This window comes from Erithacus rubecula (genome assembly GCF_903797595.1).
Source record: "Erithacus rubecula genome assembly, chromosome: 23".
In the NCBI taxonomy this organism is placed as follows: domain Eukaryota; kingdom Metazoa; phylum Chordata; class Aves; order Passeriformes; family Muscicapidae; genus Erithacus; species Erithacus rubecula.
Genome location: NC_136675.1, coordinates 830,782 through 852,156, shown reverse-complemented (window position 1 = coordinate 852,156; position 21,375 = coordinate 830,782). Strand labels below are relative to the sequence as shown.

The 21,375-nt window shown below is 45.9% G+C and overlaps 1 protein-coding gene and 1 long non-coding RNA gene across 2 annotated transcripts in view; one reads left to right on the top strand and one right to left on the bottom strand.

Moving 5' to 3' along the window:
• The window catches only part of LOC306811815, a 152,368-nt gene that overhangs the window by 100,399 nt on the left and 30,594 nt on the right, over nt 1–21,375 (top strand). The gene's annotated exons all lie outside the window — the stretch shown is intronic.
• LOC306811649 (TOG array regulator of axonemal microtubules protein 2-like) overlaps nt 12,217–21,375 on the bottom strand; it is a gene marked incomplete at its 5' end in the record, with an annotated part of 37,387 nt that continues 28,228 nt past the window's right edge. The window contains 7 exons of the mRNA XM_079325569.1: nt 12,217–12,387; nt 12,842–13,285; nt 15,062–15,148; nt 16,228–16,444; nt 17,021–17,225; nt 19,127–19,230; nt 20,188–20,305. Coding sequence (XP_079181695.1) covers nt 13,050–13,285; nt 15,062–15,148; nt 16,228–16,444; nt 17,021–17,225; nt 19,127–19,230; nt 20,188–20,305 — 967 coding nt within the window. The 3' untranslated portion in view covers nt 12,217–12,387; nt 12,842–13,049. The remainder of the gene's footprint in view (nt 12,388–12,841; nt 13,286–15,061; nt 15,149–16,227; nt 16,445–17,020; nt 17,226–19,126; nt 19,231–20,187; nt 20,306–21,375) is intronic.

Below are 21,375 nucleotides of genomic sequence, written 5' to 3'. Positions count from 1 at the left end.
AGCTCCCAGTAACTCCACAGTAACTCCCCAGCTTCCATCCTGGGCCCATGTTGCAGGACCATAATATTCTATTATCCTTTTGGCAGGCCATTCTTCTCCCTCCCAAGTCTGACTCACCTACATTAGGGAGTTTCCTTTTTATTTCCCTATTTTCTCTATTCAAAATTTTGTATAGAGGTGCTCCTAATAAACCACTTTCAGATCTAGGTAAGGTAAAGAAAATGGGTTGAATCATGCCCAGAGTGCATGACCCTTTCCATTTTCATGGCAACTCACTGTGTGCTTTCTTCCCACGCACCCAGTATATTCCATCAGGGGCCTTTCCATGGAATTTCCGTGTTTTCTGGTTCAGCCCAATAAGCACTCAGTTCTCCCAAAGATGGATAAGGATTAGCTCCAGAGCCTTTGTTCCAACAAAGTCCAATTGTATCACTCCATTCACAGTTGTCTTTCCTTTCAAGGCTCAAATATCCAGCAGGGGGTTCTGGTTGCCAGATCATGCTTTTGTTATTTGAATTTACCATCAGAATGGATATACATGGAGTATATCCCACTATCTCTATGTATTCTTTTCCTTCTCAACTAACACAAATTGTTCCAATTACCCTTTTATCCAGGATCCAACCCTTGGGTCTCTGGATTGTTCTTGAGATTTGGGTGTTATCCCATTTTAGGAGCTGCTCTAGAGTTAGACTCTCACCTTTCCAGGGCCATTTTTCAGCTGACTTAAGTCCCCCACAAATCCAACAATTGAACAAACCTAATTCAGTGGCAATTTCCTGCATCAGATCTATAAACAAATTCTTGTCTGAAGCAGGCAATCCCCAATCATTGTATTGCCTTTCTAGATGACCATACTGCTCACTCAGGGTTTTTAATCTCTGTTGTTCTAATCTTCTTTTCCTCATTTCTGATTCTTGACTTTTTAATTCTTGAGCTACTTGTTTCATCTTACTTTTTAGATCTATGCCCTCTTTATCCCTTTAAAAACAAAAAGTGTCATGGAATTGCAAGCAAATTCTGTCATCATCTTCCTCAAGGGGCTCAATGATAACCAGCCCATTGTTAGCGGCTAACCTATTTTAATATTTTAGATTTTTGCCCACCCAGTAAGTTTTTCCTCCCATAACACACATTTTTAACTGAGTGTGGTCATAACATAGCTGGTTTACTTGAAAGTAAGCTACAAATACTGATTTTCTTTTTCCCCCTATCCACACCATGCGGTTACATTGATCACGTGGAAATTGACACCAGTTTTGCATCCGTCTTTTGTATTTTGTGTATGAGTGTTTCTGACTGCTCATCCGTAGATCTCACTTTGAGGTTATAACATACTGTTTTCCCATCCAATTTACACATATCAAGTGCCATTAAAGGTGCAATACCCATTTTCCTCACCATTGGTGCAGTCTGCTGGGGCTTGGTATGCTGGAGCATTACTTTTCCTTTGTTCCTTTGAGATGATTTGCAAGCATTTCCCACACTCATCACTAGGGCTCTGGCTCACAGAGCTTGGTGAATTCTTTGGGTTCAGACTAACTGTTTGGCACACGACTAGGCTCAGGCTCATGAGGATTCCCCATAGATAGACTCCTCTGCCTTTGCCTACGCCCACTGGGTTGCCACCAGCAGTGAGATAAGCCATCTTCTCAGCAGCAAGAGTATTCTTCCGGGGATCCATACCCAGACCGAGCCACATACTGCTGTAAAGTGCCCCACCTTGATAATTTGACTGCATCTGCTCCACAGGGTACTTTATTCGACCTTCGACCCTCGATTGCTAAAATTTGAGCCTTTGAAGCAAGTTTCCCCCTTATCCCATTTTTGTACAAGAGATACCACTCCAGAGAGCCTAATTCTATTAAATCTAAATTAGTGGCGAGTTCTAAGATATGGCTAGTCAGAGACTGCTCATCCTCTAAGCACCTTGTGCACAGACCCTTAGGTCAATATCCCCTTCAACAATGTGTGACTCAAACCTTGTGACAATATTTGCATTTAAAATGGATAAATGGATAACATTCACAACCAGATATCATACACCTTATGTCATCCCTGTTGGTCATTTACTTGATCAATGCAACTTTATGTCTCCAGGGGTGAGGTAACTTTCCTGTTGGATGTCTCTTCCCTTGGTTTGATCCTTTTTGACCCAGGAAGTGCGTGTCCAGCCTTTTTCTGCTCTTTGAACTGCTGTGTCTGTGGTTAAAAGGACAAGAAAAGGACCTTCCCAGTGAGGAGAGAGGGAGATCTCTCTCCAGGTTTTTATAAGAACTTTATCTCCTGGTTGAATTTTATGTATGGTGAACCCCAAAGGAGTACTTTGAGTTATAATTCCCTGTTTTCGCAATTCCTGTAGGGTTTTATTTATTGCTATCAGGTAGGGCTGTATTTGTCCATCTTCTATCCTAGGATGTCCCACTGGCATCCCATGATCAAAAAGCATTCCATATAGCATCTCAAAAGGTGATAGTCCTGTCTCAGAGTGAGGCATGGTTCTGATGTTTAGTAAAGCTAAAGGGAGGCATTTTGGCCATGAAATTTTAGTTTCTATCATTAACTTTGATATTTGGGCTTTTAATGTCTGGTTCATTCTCTCAACCTGTCCTGAGCTTTGGGGATGCCATGGAATATGGTATTCTCACCCAATTCCTAAGGCTTCTGCCAATTGTTTAATGATCTTTGAGATGAAGTGTGTTCCTTGATCTGAGGCTATATAATTAATTATTCCGTATCAGGGAATAATTTCTTCTAGAAGAAATTTTGATACTGTCTGGGCTGTAGCCCTAGAGCTTGGAAAAGCCTCTACCCAATGGGTTAGTTTGTCAACCAGTACCAACAAAAATTTATATCTTCCAACTTTGGGTAATTCAGTAAATTCCACCTGGATTCTTTTGAATGGTTGGTATGCTATAGAGCAACTTCCCCAGACTGTCTGTTGTGTTCTGGCCCTATTAACCCTTTGGCAGACCAGGCATCCTTGCACCTCCTGCTTGGCCAATTCATAAATCCCTTTACACCTGAAAAATTTCAGAAATTGTTCTGCCACGGCCTGGGTGCGCCAGTGGGTCTGCTGGTGTAGCCTCCTTAAAATTTTTCTGGTATAGTCTTTAGATATTAGTTCCCTCCTATCTGGTAGTTTCCACTTACCTTCTTCCAACCTTCCTCCTATCTTTTCGTATCCTTCAGTTTCCTTTTGGGAGGGGCACGGGGGATACATCTGGGTCTCACCCTCTCTGACTTCCATGGGTACTTACCTTTAATAACGCTGCACTCTTAGCTTCTTGTCTGCCAAATTGTATCCTAGAGTCCAAAACTGTATTCCTGCTTGGTGTCCTTTCACCTGTATGATTGAAGTTGCCTCTGGCTCCCTGATAGCCTCTAAGATTTGTTTTATTATTTCCCCATTAATTAATCCTCGTCCTCGAGTATTAATCAACCCTCTCTCTTCCCACATTTTCCCAAAGGTGTGGACTATCCCAAATGTATATTTTGAATCTATAAAGACTGTTCCTCTTTTTCCTTTCAATCTCTTTAACCCTCGCAATGCTGCATACAATTCACGTGCCTGAGCTGACCAACTCACACTTAGGGGTCCTGATTCTACTACTTCCCCCATCTTGCCATCCGCGAATTGCATATCCCTGACTTTCTTTTTCCTTCTGTAATTCTTGCTGACCCATCCACAAACCATTTTTTTTCCTCCCTCTAATTCCTCTTCCTCTAAGTCCATTCTTATTTTTGTCTGTAATTCCACCACCTCGGCACACTCATGAGTAGGTCCCTCTGAGGCTTCCCCAAACAGAAATTCAGCTGGGTTTAGTGCAGTGGTTGTTCACAATGCCAGATCATGTGAGTGGATTAATATGGCCTCGTACTTCAAAAGTCTTGCATCCGTGAGCCATTTGTCTGCTTTATGTTGTAATATATTTCTCACATTATGAGGAGTATATACTACCAACAAGGCCCCATACATTATTTTCTTTGCCTCTTCTACCAATAAGGCAAGTGGGCTACCCCCTGCTCATGGGGTCCAAAAGTTTTGGGACATAGTTCACTGGCTTCTTGGCTCCAGCCCAATCCTGTGTCAATACTCCATGGGCAGTGTGACTACTAACATCCACAAATAAGAGGAATGGCCTTTTTATATCAGGAAGACTCAATACTGGAGCTGTCATGAGTGTTTCTTTTATCTCCTTGAATCCTTTCTCATCTTGTTCTGTCCATTTTAATCTATCAGTAGTGAGCTTTTCATATAGGAATTTTACCTTTTCACTATATCCTTCAATCCACTGTCTACAATATCCCAAAAGTCTCAGTAGCTGCCTTATTTCCCTTTTTGTTTGTGGGGAGGGTAGGGCAACAATCTCTGCTACTCTTTCAGGGTCTAACTTCTTTTTTCCCTTTTGTTAGCCAATGTCCCAGATATTTAACCTCAGGTTCAGTAAACTGGTGTTTTGACTTGGAAACCTTTAATCCTTTGTCCCCTAGGAAATTTAGTAATGCTATGGAACTTGTTCTTATATCTTCCTCTTTTGGACCTGCTACCAGTAGATCATCCACATATTGTAAAAATTTGGTCCCTTCTACTGGCACAAACTGACTCAGCAACTGTTCAAGTGCTTGGCTAACAGGTTTGGTGAGTCTACAAACCCCTTGTGGCAAAGAAGTCCCCTTGTATTGTTGCTTTCTGTTTGTATCTGGATCTTCCCATTGAAAGGCAAAGTAGTCCCGACTGTCTTCGGCCAGGGGGACAGGCCCAAAACGCATATTTTAAATCTACACTATACCAGGTATCGTCAGGAGAAACATTATTTAATATAGTGTATGGGTTTGAGACAGTAGGAAATAATGTTTTAGTTCTCCTGTTCACAGCTCTCAGATCTTGTACTAACCTACAGCCACCATCAGTCTTCCGTACTGCCAAGATAGGAGTGTTATGTCTAGACATGCAGGGTTCCAAAGCCCTCTTTTTCAATAGGTCTTCTATTACAGGTTTCAATCCTTTCCTTCTTTCCATAGGAATGGAAATTGTTTAATTGTTTAACTCTAATGGGATCCTCTGGCCTATCAATTTCAATGTGAATCTGCTCCATTTCTAGTTTTCCAGCTTCCACTTGGCTGTGCCAGATTTTAGGATGTATTCTTTTCTCATCCTGTATTGTTAATTTATATAGACTTACCATGAGTCGGGATCCCTGTACTTATTTCCAAAGCTACCATTAAATCTCTCCCTAGCAAGTTATAATCAGCTTCCTCAACTAATAGCATATTCCCTAAACAAAACTTTGTCTCTGATTCTATTTCTATATCTTTAATTATCGGAACTTTTGAAGGGTTCCCCTTTTTGCCCCAATAACCACCATGTTATCTTTGCTTCTAGTATCTCCTGGGGGCAACTGCTGAACAGTACTTTGCTCAGCTCCTGAATCCACTGTGAATATGAATTCAAGTTTTTGGGTTCCCGTTCTCAGCTTTACCAGGGGCTCTCTGGATGGTCTGTACCCTAAATGAGAAAGCCCCTGACACCTCTAATCTTCCTGGAAAATCTCATCTCTCATCCTCTTTTTACACTCTCTCTTGAAATGGCCTGTTTTCTTACAATAGAAGCACTCTGGTGCATCCCTTGGATTGTCCATCTGCTTCTTCTGGGAGGGGCTTCGTTTCTTCTGAGGTTGACAGTTCTGTGTTGGTTTCACATTATCTTGGACCCTCTCCTGCTTCTCTCACAGCTGCTACCAACACCTTTGCTTGTGCTTTCTGCTGCTCTTCTTCCCTCCTTGTATAAACCCGCTGCACTTCTCTAAGCAGGTGCTGTAACCCTTTTTCCTGCTATCTTTCTATTTTCTTGAACTTCCTCTGTTATGTCTTCCCATCGTCTCCCAACAAATTGTGTTTTTAAAAAGACCTCCCCAACTGGGGAATCAGGGTCTGTTCCTGAATACATTCAGAGACTTTTTCTCAACCTCTCCAACCATTCTGAGAATGGTCTTATTCATGCCCAGTTTGAATTTCGTTTCATATTGTAAAGAATGTACCCTATCAATCATATTTTCTAAATTAAACCAGTTGCTGTGTGCAGCTTTATCTTTAGTATTATGATTTTCAGTCATTTTTGCTAGGGGGAAAAAAACACTTCAAGGAGGTCAACACTTATGCACAGCTTTTCGCTGAGCTCAGCCCCCTCTCTTCCCTGGGTGGGTGAAGAGACCACCCTGCTTGGGAGGTGCTACTGTAGTTACAAAACCAGCTTGTCTCTTAGTGATCCCAAGCAGTCAAAAACTGAAACAAAACAAAACAAAAAACATAACAAACAAAACTCCAACAAGAACAAGAACAACAACACATAGTTTGCACTATGAATTTCAGTTGTTTTGCAAGGGGGAATGTAAAGCCACTCAGGGAGGTCAACACTTAGTTACAGACACAGCTTTTGCTGTGTACAGCCCCTTCTCTTCCCTGGGTGGGTGAAGAGACTAGAGTTACACACACACAGCAAAAAACAACAAGAACAGCACAGTTCTGCCTTTGCACCAAGAGATCTTTTGTGAATTTCTGAAGACAGAATCCTAAAACGAGTGTAGGGATGCTTTTCACCTAGATGCGTGCAGTTTGTGGGAAATCTGAAATGCCCCCCTTGCTTTCTAGTCTGGCTCACCATGTCGAGGTGGCCAGCTAGGTGCAGCTGAGGCAAGACGTCCTTCCCCTGTTACAGACTACACAAAACCAGCAGCCCTTCGGTGTGTCAGAAACCCTTCTATCCTGTCCGTGACGCCAATTTATGTCATGATCCCCTCAATCTGAGTAAGAGTTGTGATGGTTCTTTCGACCTCTGGGTGCAAAAGACAAAAAGCAAAAGACTCAGGTTTTATTCAGCAGAAAGCAGTAATGCAGTTTATTGTGTTTTAACAATTTTGTTTTGTGATAGAAGAGAGAGAGAGAGAGAAAGAGGTAAAGGAAACAAAGTAAAAGGGGAGAGAGAGAGAGAGAAAGGATGAGATGTAGCTACCAACAGACGGGACGCATCTGATGATAGATGCGTCTTCAATCCATCGAGGAGAAAGAGATCTCAAAGTCTCTTTAAGAAAGTCTCTTTTCATAGTCCTTTTCCAAAGCAAGCAGCCTCTGGCCAAAAGGTGGGGAGATTTATGGACTATTGTATGAGGAGATCATCACTCCATGAAACAGGTGCAGGAACAGGGTGCTTACCCTGTTCTCAAGAGCAGTGTACCATGGCAAGCTCCAAGCATACCAATAAACAGTCCCTTGGCAAGCATCCACCTCAACCAGGCCAGAATTCAGGTCCAGAGCGAGTGATGGAGTCTCAGTCTCTGATGATGGTTGTGAGGCAGATCAGAGAAAATTCGGACTTTTACAGGGAGGAGGGGGAATCCTTCTTCAGCTGGCTGCAGCCAAGCTGCTTTTTGGCGGGGCAGGGGCTGGCTGTTGTGGAACTGGCTGGGAGAGATGCAGCAGCATCGGCCTGATGAGCTGTGCCCATGTCCCATAGGAATGCAAGCATACTACCCATCCCTAGTGGATCCTCTTTGGCTGCTACTAGGGCCAGCCAGCCACCATCTGGTCCCTGGGCATCCTGCTCTATCATCTGGTGTGTGGGCACCTTCCTTTCAGAACTGGAGAGGACATCCTCCTGGGCTTAGCAGCAGGAGGTGGCACGTGTGTCTCTGTGCTGCTCACCTCCAAAAGGGAAGATGGATGGGAGGCTTTGGTGCAGCTCTGAGCACTCCTAGTGTGGCATGGGCACTGTGGAATCTGGGAGAGCATGGCCAGGAGCTGACCAGTGGTTTCTGGTTTCGCTCTGCAGAGTGCCAGCACCTCATCAGGTGTCTACAGACAGGCCATGCCTGGAAGACCATGTAGAGCATTCTTGGCTGCAGAAGCCCCACCTGGCCCAGGAGACAGCAGAGATCCATCCCTCTGCACAGTAGAATCCAGGAGCCCAGGAAGTTCCAGCTGCTCACATCTTGTGGTGCTCAGAGAAATCCCCAGAGCGTTTCCATGTGGCCGCGTCACAGAGCAGAGAGCGCGGCCCAGGTGATACTTCCACGCGTCCCCGGCGAGTTGTGGAGGGAGCAGCTCAGGGCTCCCCATCCTATTGGAGAAGTCATGGCACAGTGTAGTGAAGTTGCCTCGGACTGGAAAAGGGGAAACATCCCCCTGCAGCTCAATGGCATCACGATGTCCCCGCAAACTGAGGCACAGCTGGCGTGTTGTTGTGGAGCACGACGCAGAGCCGGAGAATGCCGTCCTGGAGCTGGTTGCTGGCAGGGCAAAGCCAATGGGCTTTGGTTGCAGCCCCTTCCCAGAGGACACACTCTGCACCCCGACAAAATCAAGATGAGTCCCCAGCTGGTGCAGGGGCAGGGGGATGCTCGTGATTCCAGGCACGTCGGGGCTCGGCCTGGCCCCGCGCTGCAGGTTCCCCACTTGGTGGCAATGGGGAATATTAATCTTTCTACCGCCCACCCAGCCACTTTTTGGTAGGACAGGAGACGGGTGTTGTGGAAGGGGAGCCAGCTTCTGGCCTCACTGACAGCTTCTGCCAGCATGCCTGCCATGGGCTGGGGTGGGGGCAGCCAGCCTGACCAAAGCATCCATCCGTGATGATGGGGAGCAGCAGAGGGGGACAGGTTCTGAAGCCATGCCCCAGCTCCTCTTCATTGCAGGCCCTTGAAGAAGGGATGGGCTCACAGTTGGGAAAGGTGGGGTTTGTCCCCATCCATGGAGAGGTTTCATTCTCACATGGACTGGTCAGACCCTCCCCAGGCCTGTGAAACCGTCATAACCTTTGGCACTTTTTCTTGTTTCCAGGTCTTATTTGGAATTGACTTTCATGCAATTGTTCTTTGCTTTTTCCAGGAAGATTGCACCCAGTGCCTGGACCAGGTGGGGAAGCGCTGGCACCATCCGTGGAGCCCGTCCAGTGCCGGCGCTACCCCGGGGGGCCACGGTGTGCGGGGACATCCCCTTCAGGAAGGACGAGGAGCTCGTGTGGGATCAGCTCCTCTCCTGGCAGCAGGTCTCCAGAGGTGGGTACCCGGCTCCACAGTACAGGTGGCAGAAGGGCATGGGGCAGAAGGCAGCGGGCACACGAGAATCTTGCTCTTGCAGCTGCTGAGGAGGTTGCTGTGCCATGCTTAAGCAGAAGAGGTGGAGCGTGGCCTGCCATGCTGCTCTCCTCTAAAAATGAGAGAATGGTCGGGAGGCTTGGGCTCTGAGCACAGCCAGCTGCCTGGCCCACGCACAGGCCATGGATGGGACACGGGGGACAGGAGCCTGCTGCCACTGACCGTGGCTTTCTGGTTTCTCTGCCCAGGCTACCAGCACCTCATGCCATGGAAATGACACCACTCGGCCTGCCAGTCTGGGAGGGCTGGAGGTTGGCAGGTGTTCACTTGCTGCCAAAAATAAATTTTTTCTTGTCATTCTCATCATCATTGGAGCATTTCTTTCATCCTTTTCCAAGCTTTTGGCCTCCCTTCTTCCACGGAAATATTTTTCTGTCCTTCCTCAGCCACTTGGTGGCATTTGGGATGGAGGGGGTTAAGCAGCCTGAAAAATTCAACAACGGCTTCTGTTTCCAACTGCAGCAGCCCCTTCAAGAACCCTGAGCTTCCAGCAAGGTCTGCGTGTGCCTTGCACAAGGGAGTGGCTTGCAGGGATGGAGCTGTCAACCCCCTGCAAAAGCTGGGAAGAAATCAGAAGCAGCAAAATTCCATTTTGGCTCAAAGGCTGCCCAGATTCTTCATGCTTTCCCTCTATTCCAAGATAGGCAGGCAGGGCTGGACTCCAGCAAGGTTCAAGCTCTTGGTGCTCCCTGGCATCAAAGACATCAAGTAAACTCTTGTATGCACTGATTGCAATAAGGGAACTGAAGGAAAAAAGGAGATGTCAGAACAGTCAGGCAGGTGAAGCAGCTGGGCTGAGGTCCCTTGCTGTCTTTTCTCCCTGGCATGGCTCAGCTCACAGACTCTTGGGCTGGGGGCGGAGCTGCTCTGCTTCTGCCAGCACCATGGCCCTGCTCTTGGACAAAGAGTTTTCTCCTAGGGCAGCCCTGCATACTTCTCCACACACCTTGCATAAAGGCCATAAAACCAACTGCAAACATTCTGCCTACAGTAGCTTTCCACACAGGGCTGCAGAAATCCAGGACAACTGCAAGTGAATGCTGGAAGGGTTTGGTCCTGTTCCTTCCAGCAGAATTCTCCATGATCTGATGCAATTTTACTCATATTTAAGATGAGAGCTGTGGTTTTTCTATTAAAATATTTGATGATAAATAACAAGCCTTGGGAGCATGAGGTACAGGGCTAACATGTGAAAGCATGAGCATATCCTCCAAAGTGATCCATTTAATTGTCCATTTTGTTACTCTTTTACTTATTCCACACTAATAAGGCAAGCCAAGCTTTGCTTGGAGGCAAAACAGGCATGGGATGCACTATGGTTCTCTGCAGGGTCAGCAGGGTTGGCAGTGACAAAACAGGCAATCTGCTTCATTGTGAGCCACTACAGAGCTACATCCCAATGTGGGATTGTTAACAGTTCTTTTCCTGCATGAGGTACAAAAAGAAGGTCTCAAATGATCATGTTGCAAGCATGCAGTAAAGAACTGATCCTGCTGTCCTAGTGAAGCTTTGGCTTTGGCAATTATACTCTTCCCATTCACCTTTATACAAAGACACTTCAGGTTTCTCCCCACACTTGCAATGCTGGCAGTCGCTGTTTCCCATTTACTGTTCTTCCCCAGAGAGTGATGGTACAGCTGCTGCTTTGAAACAAAAGCCCTGACATCTGGATATCCTCCTGAAGGAGCATGAAATGCTGATTAAGTGTTAATATTGGTAGCTACCCAGATCTTCACTTACCAGTACTCTCAAGCACCAGCAGGAGGACCAGGCATCATTCTGTCCGTGGATGTTCATATTGTTGGTGTGCAAGAACAATGACTTTGAGGAGGGATAAAAATGCCCCTATTCAAACAGTGGGTGTGCAAGGAGATGTGAAGTTTCACTGCCTTTTCTAGGATATTTTAGAAAGATCTAAGAGACTATCAGGGCATGGAGAGGGTCCCTGATTCTGTCTCCAGAGGAATCCCCATAGGACACATGCACTCTGCTGGTGATGGCAACCCCATAAGCTCACAGACTAGTTTTCACTAAAAACACGCCACCCTTCCTGGGCTTTACTAGGCCAGGACTAGACCCATAGCTAAGCAAGCACATAGAGTTTGATATACTGTTTTCCCTTCAGAAAAACTAACACATTCATATACATTTTCTTCTGTAACATCAGAAGCTGGTAACCAGGAGGACTTTGCTATCAAAAGGCTATGGTTTGCACTGGGCCCAAAAGTGTTTTTCCAAAGGCAAAGCAAATTGAAATGTGAAGTTTAAAAGCTTCAAATGATGATGAAAGGAAACTGCAAAATCATTTCTGGAAAGGCAGCACAGTCAATGATCATACAGCCCACCAAAAGCTGCAGCTGAATCCAGAATTGCATGTTCCAATTATTCAGGAATTCATTACACTGGCAAGCACTGATCCATGGTAACAAATTATCCCATTCCCCTGGGCTGAATGGATCCCAGGCTGGGATAAAGATTTGAGAAACCATTGACAAATGTCATCGACCTCACAGTCCACTCATCCTTCTGCAAACAACTGGGATTGAAGACACCTCTGAGCTAGATCTCGGTCAGACTGCAAAGGAGCAAAGCTTTGTGATTTGGGAACGCTTCTCTTTGTTTCTCTGCACAGGCTTGTTGTGAGCACAGAATACATCTAACTAGAAAATTTAGACTATACAGGATCTGTTGGGTCTATTATCCCCCAAACATGTCAATGGGTGGCCCCGTTAAAATTCCAAGTTATAAACTTGGAATTAGCAGCACAAATGACACAACATGCAAAAGAGGAAGAGGAGAGGCCAAGTGAAGAAAGAATATGGTGAGACACTGGCACATCAAGTGAGCTGCACTCTGATAACCTCCAAACTATTAGGTCCTGGACTCACATCCTCTGCTTGGTTTTTTACAAAAATAATTTATTTAAAATATAGGAAACAAAACATGTGATCAGAATAAAATAGATACAATTCAAAATAAATCATCAAAATTTTAAAGATACAATCAAGATACATTTATTACAACCTTCAGCTAACTATCGGAACGTATGTACATCTGTAGCTACACCGGCTAACGCACAAATCCTTTTCTTCAAAAACTCTCTGGATAGGCAGCAGCTTCTTCCTGAGCTCAGAGGAAAGAGAACTCTTCTGGACCAGAGGCAAGGACTTTGCGGCTAAGAGAATATAGGAAACATCCAGAAAAAACTTCTTGGCAAGAGTGGAGCCAGTCAGGTCTGCAAAGTGAAGACACAAAATGTAACAGAGGCTGCAATGCAAACCTAAGCATCTGAAGCTCCCCATTCTATGGGACACATTTCCTGGAAACTTCTAAATAGTTGCACAGGGAAACATGCTCCTGCCAGCAGCCCCTTGGGGCAGGCCAGGGCCACACCCTGAGCCACTTGCACAGAGCTCCCAGGGCAACAGCCTGGCCTCTGAGCTGCCCTGGGACAGCAGGGAGCCCAGAGCCCTGTGCTTTCCAGCAATGGCTCCGCTGTACATGCAGCCTCCTGCTCCTGTCCCTGCCCCACAGCTGAGCAGCCCTGCAGCTCCATGGGGCCCTGGGAGCAGCACAGCTCATGGCAGGGGGCACCTGAAGGGCAGAACTGTTCCCTGGCAATGGGCAGAGGCTCTCCAGGCTGACAGACCCTTCCTCCTTGCCAGAGAGCAGCCCAGCTCCCACCTTACCTCTGTGTGAGGCTGAACCATGCTGGGCCTTCACCTTGTCCTCAGTCTGGAGTTGCTTCAGGCCCCCTGAACTAGGAAGGGCAGTGGAGAGAGCAGGGGCAGATGCACATCCTTCCTCAGTATTTTGTCATTTTTGGCACAGCTAAAACGTCAAATCTGGTGGTGTCCATCTCGTCACTTGGTCAGCTTGCTGGAGAACACCAGGCCTTCACCAGCGCAAAATGCTGCAGAGCTTTACCCACACATGTGGGGGCTGGCTGGCAGCACACTTCTTCATCTTGGTGCCCATCACCTGGTAGAGGGCAGAGGCAAGCCTGGTGAGCACTGTGCGGACCTTGGCGCTGTGGAAAGACAGTGCCTTGTTCTCCAGCAAGGACCAGAGCACAGGCAGGGCGCAGCGCTGGATGACTTCAGGGCTCCTGGCATGAACTTCTTCCACCAGCTCTGCCGGGACAGAGACACAAGACTTATCACCAACCTCAATGTAAACAAAGATCTACCCCTAGTTTTGCTTCTTGGAAGCCTCTCTGGCTAAGAGCAGTGAAATAGCACACAGAGTCCCACGATCCAGAAATGGCCAAAGCAGCTGATCCTCGCCAAAACAGAACCACTAACTTCTCAGGACTAATTTCTCCAAATGGAGCCTCGTAACTGTGGCAGAATTTGTACATGTGCAAGATCATTTCACAATCTGTTTCCGCATCAACAAAGACTGAAATGTCAACGTGCCTTTTATTTCCATTTGGAAGTTTTCTATACCCACACTGAAGATTTGGAAATGCATTTGGCATGCATTGGAAATAATTGAGAGATTTCTAACAAAAAGATGATTCCATTTTGGTGACCCATGATGTCAAGTGCCAAAACTCTAATCTGGCTCTTCCCTTTGCTCAGTGGCACATAGCAAAAGGCAGTATTAGACCACACTTTCAAACTCTAGCCCACAGAGATGGGTGCTGCTTGACACTTGGATTAGAAACATCACTGACTAGCTGGTATCATTGGCAGAATGTTTTTGTGGCTTCCGACAAACAGCTGTTTCAAACCTCAGGGTGTCTTAGATAATTACCCAGACCCCATTGCTGTGGTATTTGAGCATTTCCACATTTTAATGGCATTTTCCCTCCCAACGTTAATGGCATTTTTTTACAATGTGCACTGAAATAGCAGAATAGAGAGAGAAAAATGCTACACAAGGGTCTGAAATTTAACCAAAACACGAGTGTTTTCTCACATTCTCTCTGAAGCCTGCTCCCTGCAAATTTTCTGAACTGCACTATATGAAATACAGCCAAAAATTTACTAACCAACAGGCTCCTTGCATGCAAAATAACTCCAAAACTAAATTCCCTCTTCCTGGAGATCTACCTTATTCAAACACTCTTTAAAGGGCCTGTGACATTCCCAATCACTGAACATTGCCCTTTCAAGATTCCAATGAAGATACAAAGTGTATGAAACTTTCCATTTAGAGATGCTGGCACACTTAGCAATGAATTTAGCCCCAGTTGAAGCAAGGCTATAAAGCATCTTGTCTACTGTATATTAAGATTATCATTTTTCCATTCCTTGCTGACATAGCAAGCTCCTCTGAGGAATCAATTATCAGCTGCATTTGCAGCATTTTGGACAGCACTGACACAAGAAGACACTGTTTGAACATGCTCAGTCCAATGCCACTTTGACAGCACAGGCAGGGAGCCTCAGCACTCTGCTTCTGCCCCTCTGCCACCAAAGGCTGCCTTGCACCAAATCCGTGCCTCTAATCTGTGTGTTGAGTTTTGACCTAAGCTGTGATCCCCAGGCACTGCAGGGTTCAGCCTCAAAACTTTCCAAGAATAAAACAAAAATTCTGTAAGGACAAAAAAATGATTCCCTGCAATAGCACTTGCCATCATTTTCCCTAAAGGATCATAGATGTCCCCGGGCTTCCAGGAGAGGAGCCAGTTGGGTATTTTTAGCCCCTGCCTTTCCTGCAGGTGCATTCTGAGATGCCCCAGTGAGAGCTCAGCCCCCAGACCGAGTGCTGCCCCCATCTCAGGTGCTGCACAGCTCTGCAGCAGCCAGGGAAAACCTGCCAAACACACCTGCCATGGGGATTGGGCAGGAGGGACGAGCTCAGCACCCCCAATTTGGAGTAGCTGCTCTACTGTGCATTCACAGGCACTCCCTGTAAATACTCCCTGGGAAGAGCTCATGGCTTAGAAGGGGAGCCCATACCTGTGATCCGCTCTGTGATATCCAGAAAAGCTTGGCCACTCAGTTGATTCCATTGGTGGCTGAACTCTTTCATCAGTGATACTTTGTCTACAGGAGAAACACACATTTCTGCTCACTCTTCTGAGGTCATAGGAGAAAGGACAGTAGGGAGGGAAAGAGCAGGGCAGCCCCAATTTATAAGCTCAAGTAGATTTCTGCTGATTTTTGAATCCTTTTCTTCTTTCCTTCCAGCCTATTTGGGAGGGGTTTAAATTCCCAAAGAAAAGCTCTCCTTTCACATTTGTAAATGCAAAATTGTCTGCTGTACCAGGAGCTATGTTAAACATTTCACATCAGGGACCCCAAGAGTTCAACTACACATAAGCAGTGAAAGGGTTTTGCATTCCAGAGCAAACAGGAAGAAGACCAGACTTGGGATACAGAAAGGCACTGAGTCAGGCAGTTCATGAGTTCACAGAGCAGCTGAACTTAAGAAAGTGGAAATTCCCTTGAAGATCTGCCTCTTTAACACTCCATTTTTCAGGCATATTTCCCCAGTGCAGCAGTTTCAGAGCTGACGTAAATCTCTGCAGCAAAGAAATTTAGAGCAGCCCTTGCTTGTGTAGGTATTTGCTACAGCCACCCTGCCCCCATGCAACACAGCATGTGGAACAAGGCATCACTGACAGCTTCATTTCCATCTGTTTGTTTTAAGGAAATTAACTTGGTGAATCACAATTTTTCCTTTGAAAAAAAGACAAAGAAGGAAGGTGGAAAATAGGCAGCTAATGCCTACAAATGTGGAGCCTTCTGGGAGGCTGCTCTGTAGAACCTCTGATGGGCCAGTGTCCCTTCATGCCAACAGCAAAGCTATTCATTTGCAAAGTCAAATGAGGTCCAAGGAAACTCCAAAAATCCCTTTGCCTCTGAATTGTAGCAAAGCTCTAGTCCAGGACCTCTTCTCCAGACAAGCAGCACAGAGCCAAGGGCTCCTGGCACTTTTGGGAAAGGCTGACATATTCAAGCCTGTTGGGGGACTGGTGTCTAAGGACTGCGCCTCCACAGCTTCTGGTGAATGTGAGCTGGAGCGTTCCACAGGCAGCAAGAGCTCTCCAGGCACTGTGTTCTCTTGTGTTACAGAGGCAGAGACACAGCTGAGGAGAGTCCATGTCAGGGGTCAGCCTTACCTAAATGAGCAATGGATTCTTCCAGAGCGTTCACAGCTGCAGAATGAACCCCAGGATCCTTTGAGTTCAGGTTCTTTAGTATTCCTTCCACCAAAAGGACGATCACTGGCTTCAAGTCATCTTCCAGGATGGCTATGATTTCTGCTAGCACGTCCAGCGCCATCTGCTTCACTTTCTTGTGAGTGTCAGATATTCTCAGGACAAAATCATCAAAAATCTGTGGAGAGATGAAGCAGCATGAAAGCTGGATTGAAATGTCCTTGTTTGAAGAGGCGATGTAGAAATGAGCATTCAGTACCCAAGAAGGGTAGACACTATCTTTACCACATGGAATAGAGACAAGGATGGAAACGAGAAGCCAGAGTTGTGCCTGTGCAAGACAGGTTGGAGTTTACAGAAGTATCCTTTTAAAAATATTTGGTTTAAACCAACCCAGCCTTATCCTTCTCTCAACCATCCAAACCCATGTTGTGTCTAGAGAGCAACTGCCATGCTTTCAGTGGCTGGATTCCCTTCACTTCACCCAGCTGGGGGTAGGAGACAGCAGAAGTTACACCAGTGGAAAATTCTGTCATCATCTGATGAACAGCATCAATAGGCAACTGCTAGACAAATACAGTTGGACTGAAAGAACTTGTCCTGAAGCCTGGACCTGAATTAAATTGGTCTGGGTAAGAGGGACCAGCCTGTCCCAAACAGCCAGGATGTAGTGCCAAGACACACTGAATTAACTTTACTGCTACAGGTTGGGAGAGGAGCTAAAGGGAAGGAACAGTGAAGATACCCTACATACTTGGACAATGTTAGTGGCAACAAGCTTGGGGCTGCTTTTGCACAGGTCTAGGAGGAGTGTCACTCCTTCCATCCGTGCCTCAAACCCCTTGGCCTCCAGGAGATCGTAAAGCTTCTGGAGCGTCTCCGTTTCATCCCTGGCTGGAGGCAACGTGACCTGGGCTTTTGGAAGCTGTAGGAGGCGTCTATCAGAGGTCGACTTCACCCTGGAAATAAAACCAAATTCTGACTTGTTGGTTATATTTGGTAATATCTGCCAGTAATTGTGAGCAAAACATCTAGAGGAGCTTTCCTAATCATGTGGTCTCAAGCTAGAAAATCATGAGACCTGAAAAACAATGTGGACTCATGACAATCTTTATGGGACACTGCAAGTAACATTCTCACCAGTGCTTGCTCAGGAGAACCAAGGATGAGATTGTTATGGGTTATGTTTTGACTAGCTCCTCTCCCTACCCCCCACCATGGAGCTGCCAGCCCCTCCCCCGGGCTGTTTTATCTAGGCGGGTGTTTTTTCTGCTTTTGGGGCTTTTCGCTGCTGCTCGCTGCTTTAGCTGCTGCTTCTGCTGCATTAGCTGCCCCCCCTCCCCCACCCCCCCCCCCCCCCCCCCCCCCACTCCGCTGCTTCAGCTGCTTTCCCCCGGCTGCCTAAGCTGCCCCTCTCCCTCTCTCCCTCCTCCTCATCCCTAAGATTTGCACCGGCTCCAGAGGGCACGGATCTGAACTTCGGAGACCACCTCTGGAAGTCTGCCAAAGAAGATCTGCCGCCTTCCTGGTGAAGATCTGCCGAGTTCCTCTCATCTGGGTCTGTGCTGGGAAGGGTTTCTTTTTGTATTTTGTTATAAAAAGTTTTTTCCACTTTCCCCTGAAGAAAATTCTTTCCGAGCTTGGTGAAGGAAGGAATTGTAAGGGGGGGAAGGGGGCCCTTTGGAGGTCTTTTTCCCCAAATTTGTCCTAAACTTGGACAGAGATGCATCTGATCTATCTTCAGATGGCTTCCCAAGCACACAGGTCACATTGCAGTGTGGGGAAAGAGAGACATTACTGCCAAGTTTAAATGCCTCCTCATACAGGAGGTGTGTGTCTTATAATAAGAAAACTCATTACTCCAGAGAAGTGTCTCTGCACCAGGCATGACAATCTGGAACAGGAGCTCAGATACATCTGAGCAGATGAACAGGGTCATATCTGAAGGATCTAGAAAATCAATAACAGAGATAAAAAGAGAAGCCAGACATCCCAGCACTACGCTCACATTAAGTTTGTTTTCCTAGAGACTAGATGCACAGCTAAACATACTCACTGGGAACAATTTTGGATCAACCTGCCTCTTCCATGAGCATGGGAAGATTCTAGCTATGCTACTGAGACATGTGATCACTTTCCTGCCACCGCTGAGCATGACTGAGCTAAATATATCCTCTCTGTTATCAGAGGAGAACAAGTACAAGTAACTCTGTCACTGGCATGAAGAGACAGCAAGGACCAAATCCCTGTCTGAAATGCAGATTTCAGCACAGGGGGAAATCAACCAAACATCCTGTCTATCAAGCAAATTATTTGAAGGACAGGAATATCAAGACAGAACTGAGACATCTGTTGACCAAAGCTGCTCAGGAATTGCCTTGCTACTTACAACTCAAACTTGGTACTGTTTGAGGGTAAGAAAACCATGATTCAGCCAGGCCAAACCACTTGCATGGGAACTGCTTGTTTGGGGAACGGCATCTTGCTTCTAGACTGGGACTTTGCATCAAAACACCCAGCTGAAAAACACTCCACTCAGATACAATAAAACCCGGGTTGAATTTACTTGTCTCAAGTCATGCAGCAGAGATATGGCCCTCTCCTAGCTTGCACAACACTGCCCTTGCCACTGCTATGATTTTTCTGAGCTGCAACCAGTGGGTGTCTTTTTGTCACCTAATTTTTGTGGAAACTCCTCCAGAGAAGTTTGTTCAGTGTAATGCAGAAGTAGACATTATCATAGGGCATGTGTAGGGAAAGGAAACAATCTCTGGCCATCTCTGCCAGAAAGATTTTCCTGAGGAAAAGACACGTCCAGCCTGTCATGTGCTTTGTCACATCTAACAGAAGTGTTCAGTACCGCTGGCTAGAAGGCAATGTGGCCTGGGGCTGCTTGGAGCCATCACTCCTCTTCTTCACAGGGCTCTTGACAGAGGGGAGTTCACCCTTCTGCTCTTCCATCCCCTACAAAGACAGAGAGAAACTGCATGGATCTTTAGAATATAAAATAGGAAATTCCCTGTTGAAAACACAAGTTAGAACCAGGATCACTACTACCAAGGCTTAGGGAAACATTTCCTAACTTACAGAAGGAAACAGGCCAGAGATTCAGTGATGCCAACTCTTTGTTTGCAATAACCCAAGAAAGGTTATGGGTGCTGCCATACTGAGCAGCAGTTTAAAATCCTAAACTCATGAGTCTTGAGCATAAATGGGAATAATGCAAACTGGTAGGCAACGAGTGTTCTTACAGAAAGCAGCAGAAAAATTTGAACTCTTTGGGTTGAGAGGTGTTCCATTGTGTTGGAAGGTGGTTCAGTTCAACCTGGCTCTCCTTGTTCCTGCACAAAGGCACTCCCTTTTATTATGCAGATAAAAAAGAATAAAAAATTCCCCCTCCAAACAAACAAATAATTTTGCACCGGATTGTGCTGAATTCACCAAGCTTCTTCCAGCTCCACAGTCTTTGACAGGAGGGCAATATTCCCAGAAGACAGATGGTAATTGTAGTAATTAGCATCGATTTGCACTTTCGCATTTTTGGAAATGTTGTTGGCACTGCTGCTTCCAATGTCTTTTGCACACACTCTTATCTTCAGAAGCACCATTCTCACTTAATTGCTTTACTGGGGGCAGAGTAGGGAGGGCGCAGAGGGGGGTTACCCTTAAATGTAAACCCATTTTCTCCTCTTCCCCTTTCCTGTTTGTGACTAATATTCAAAATATTCAAAAGCCCACTTTTTCCCGAATAATATCAGTTCCTCTGTGGTCTGCAGATGAACAGGGATTAACAGCTCATTCCTAGGAGGAAAATGGTTCAGCAGAAGAGGAACGATATAAAGACAGGTTTGGTATGTTTGATCTCCTATTAGCAATGGCAATACTTGCAGAAAGGAGACATTTCTCCTGCCAAACACTTACTCTCTTCTTCATTCTTTTCAGAATATCTTCCAGGTCACGGGCGGGAACGGATCGCTCCAAAAGCATTTTACCTTCTTGGTGATTCAGCAACATCTTCACCATCTCCTGTCCATAATGCCTATGGAAAGATGGAAGGAAGGCAAAGGAAGGAAGGAAGGAAGGAAGGTGAAGGAAGGAAGGAATGTGAAGGAAGGAAGGAAGGAAGGAAGGCAGGAAGGAAGGCAGGAAGGAAGGAAGGCAGGAAGGCAGGAAAAGAAAGAAAAGTGAACAAACAAATGAAGACTGTTAGCAGAAGAGGCTGATACCTTAAACTCATCAGGTGCAATCCTTGCATGAGAAGGCATTGCCTACTCAGTAAAGAGAGAAAGAAAAACACCATTTCATTCTGAAACTGTGGGTGTGCTTCTGTGGACTCAAAGGATCCCACAGAGCATGGAAACCCATCTGCTTTGTTATAAGATCCTATTAGCAGTGCCTTGCTGCCATTGCACAATAATTTGCCTTTCTTTAACTGTCAGGGAAGCCAGAACAAAACATCTCATGCTTCCTATTAATAATTCTATACTATATGTATGCACAGGGGTACTAGTTTCTCTTGTGTCCTTGGCAGCTATTAATGGGAATTTAATAATCAAATTAAGGGAATTTGGTGGTTTGGGTTGATTTTGCCACTAGGAAACCACAGTTTTCTTCAAGAAATTTGGAGGTCATCGAGCCACAGATAACAGTATTCTAGAAATCTGCAGAAGAGGTTTAGAAAGACTGAATACATTGGCTAAAGAGCCTTGAAATATTACTAGGAAAGCCTTAAGTTAATGAGAAATAGATGTTTGGATCCTTCAGAGATGAACATTAGACAACACTTTGCCTTTGTATTGTGCACCTAAGACCAAAGAAAACTGTTTGACTGGCTAATCGGAGCTCTTTTGATCTCAGGAAAGAATCCTTCAAGTTACAGGAAGTTGGCAATGCTCCTTCAGGCTGGACAACCTCAGATTACCCAGTAGTCACTTCCACAGGCAACCCAGAGCAGTGGTCACAGCACCAAGCCTGACAGATCTGGAGAAGCGTTTGGACAATGCTCTGGGGCACATGGAGTGACCCTTGGTGTATCCTGCCCATGGCCAGGAGCTGGACTCGATGACCCTGATGGGTCCTTTCCAACTCAGGGTATTCTATGATTCTATG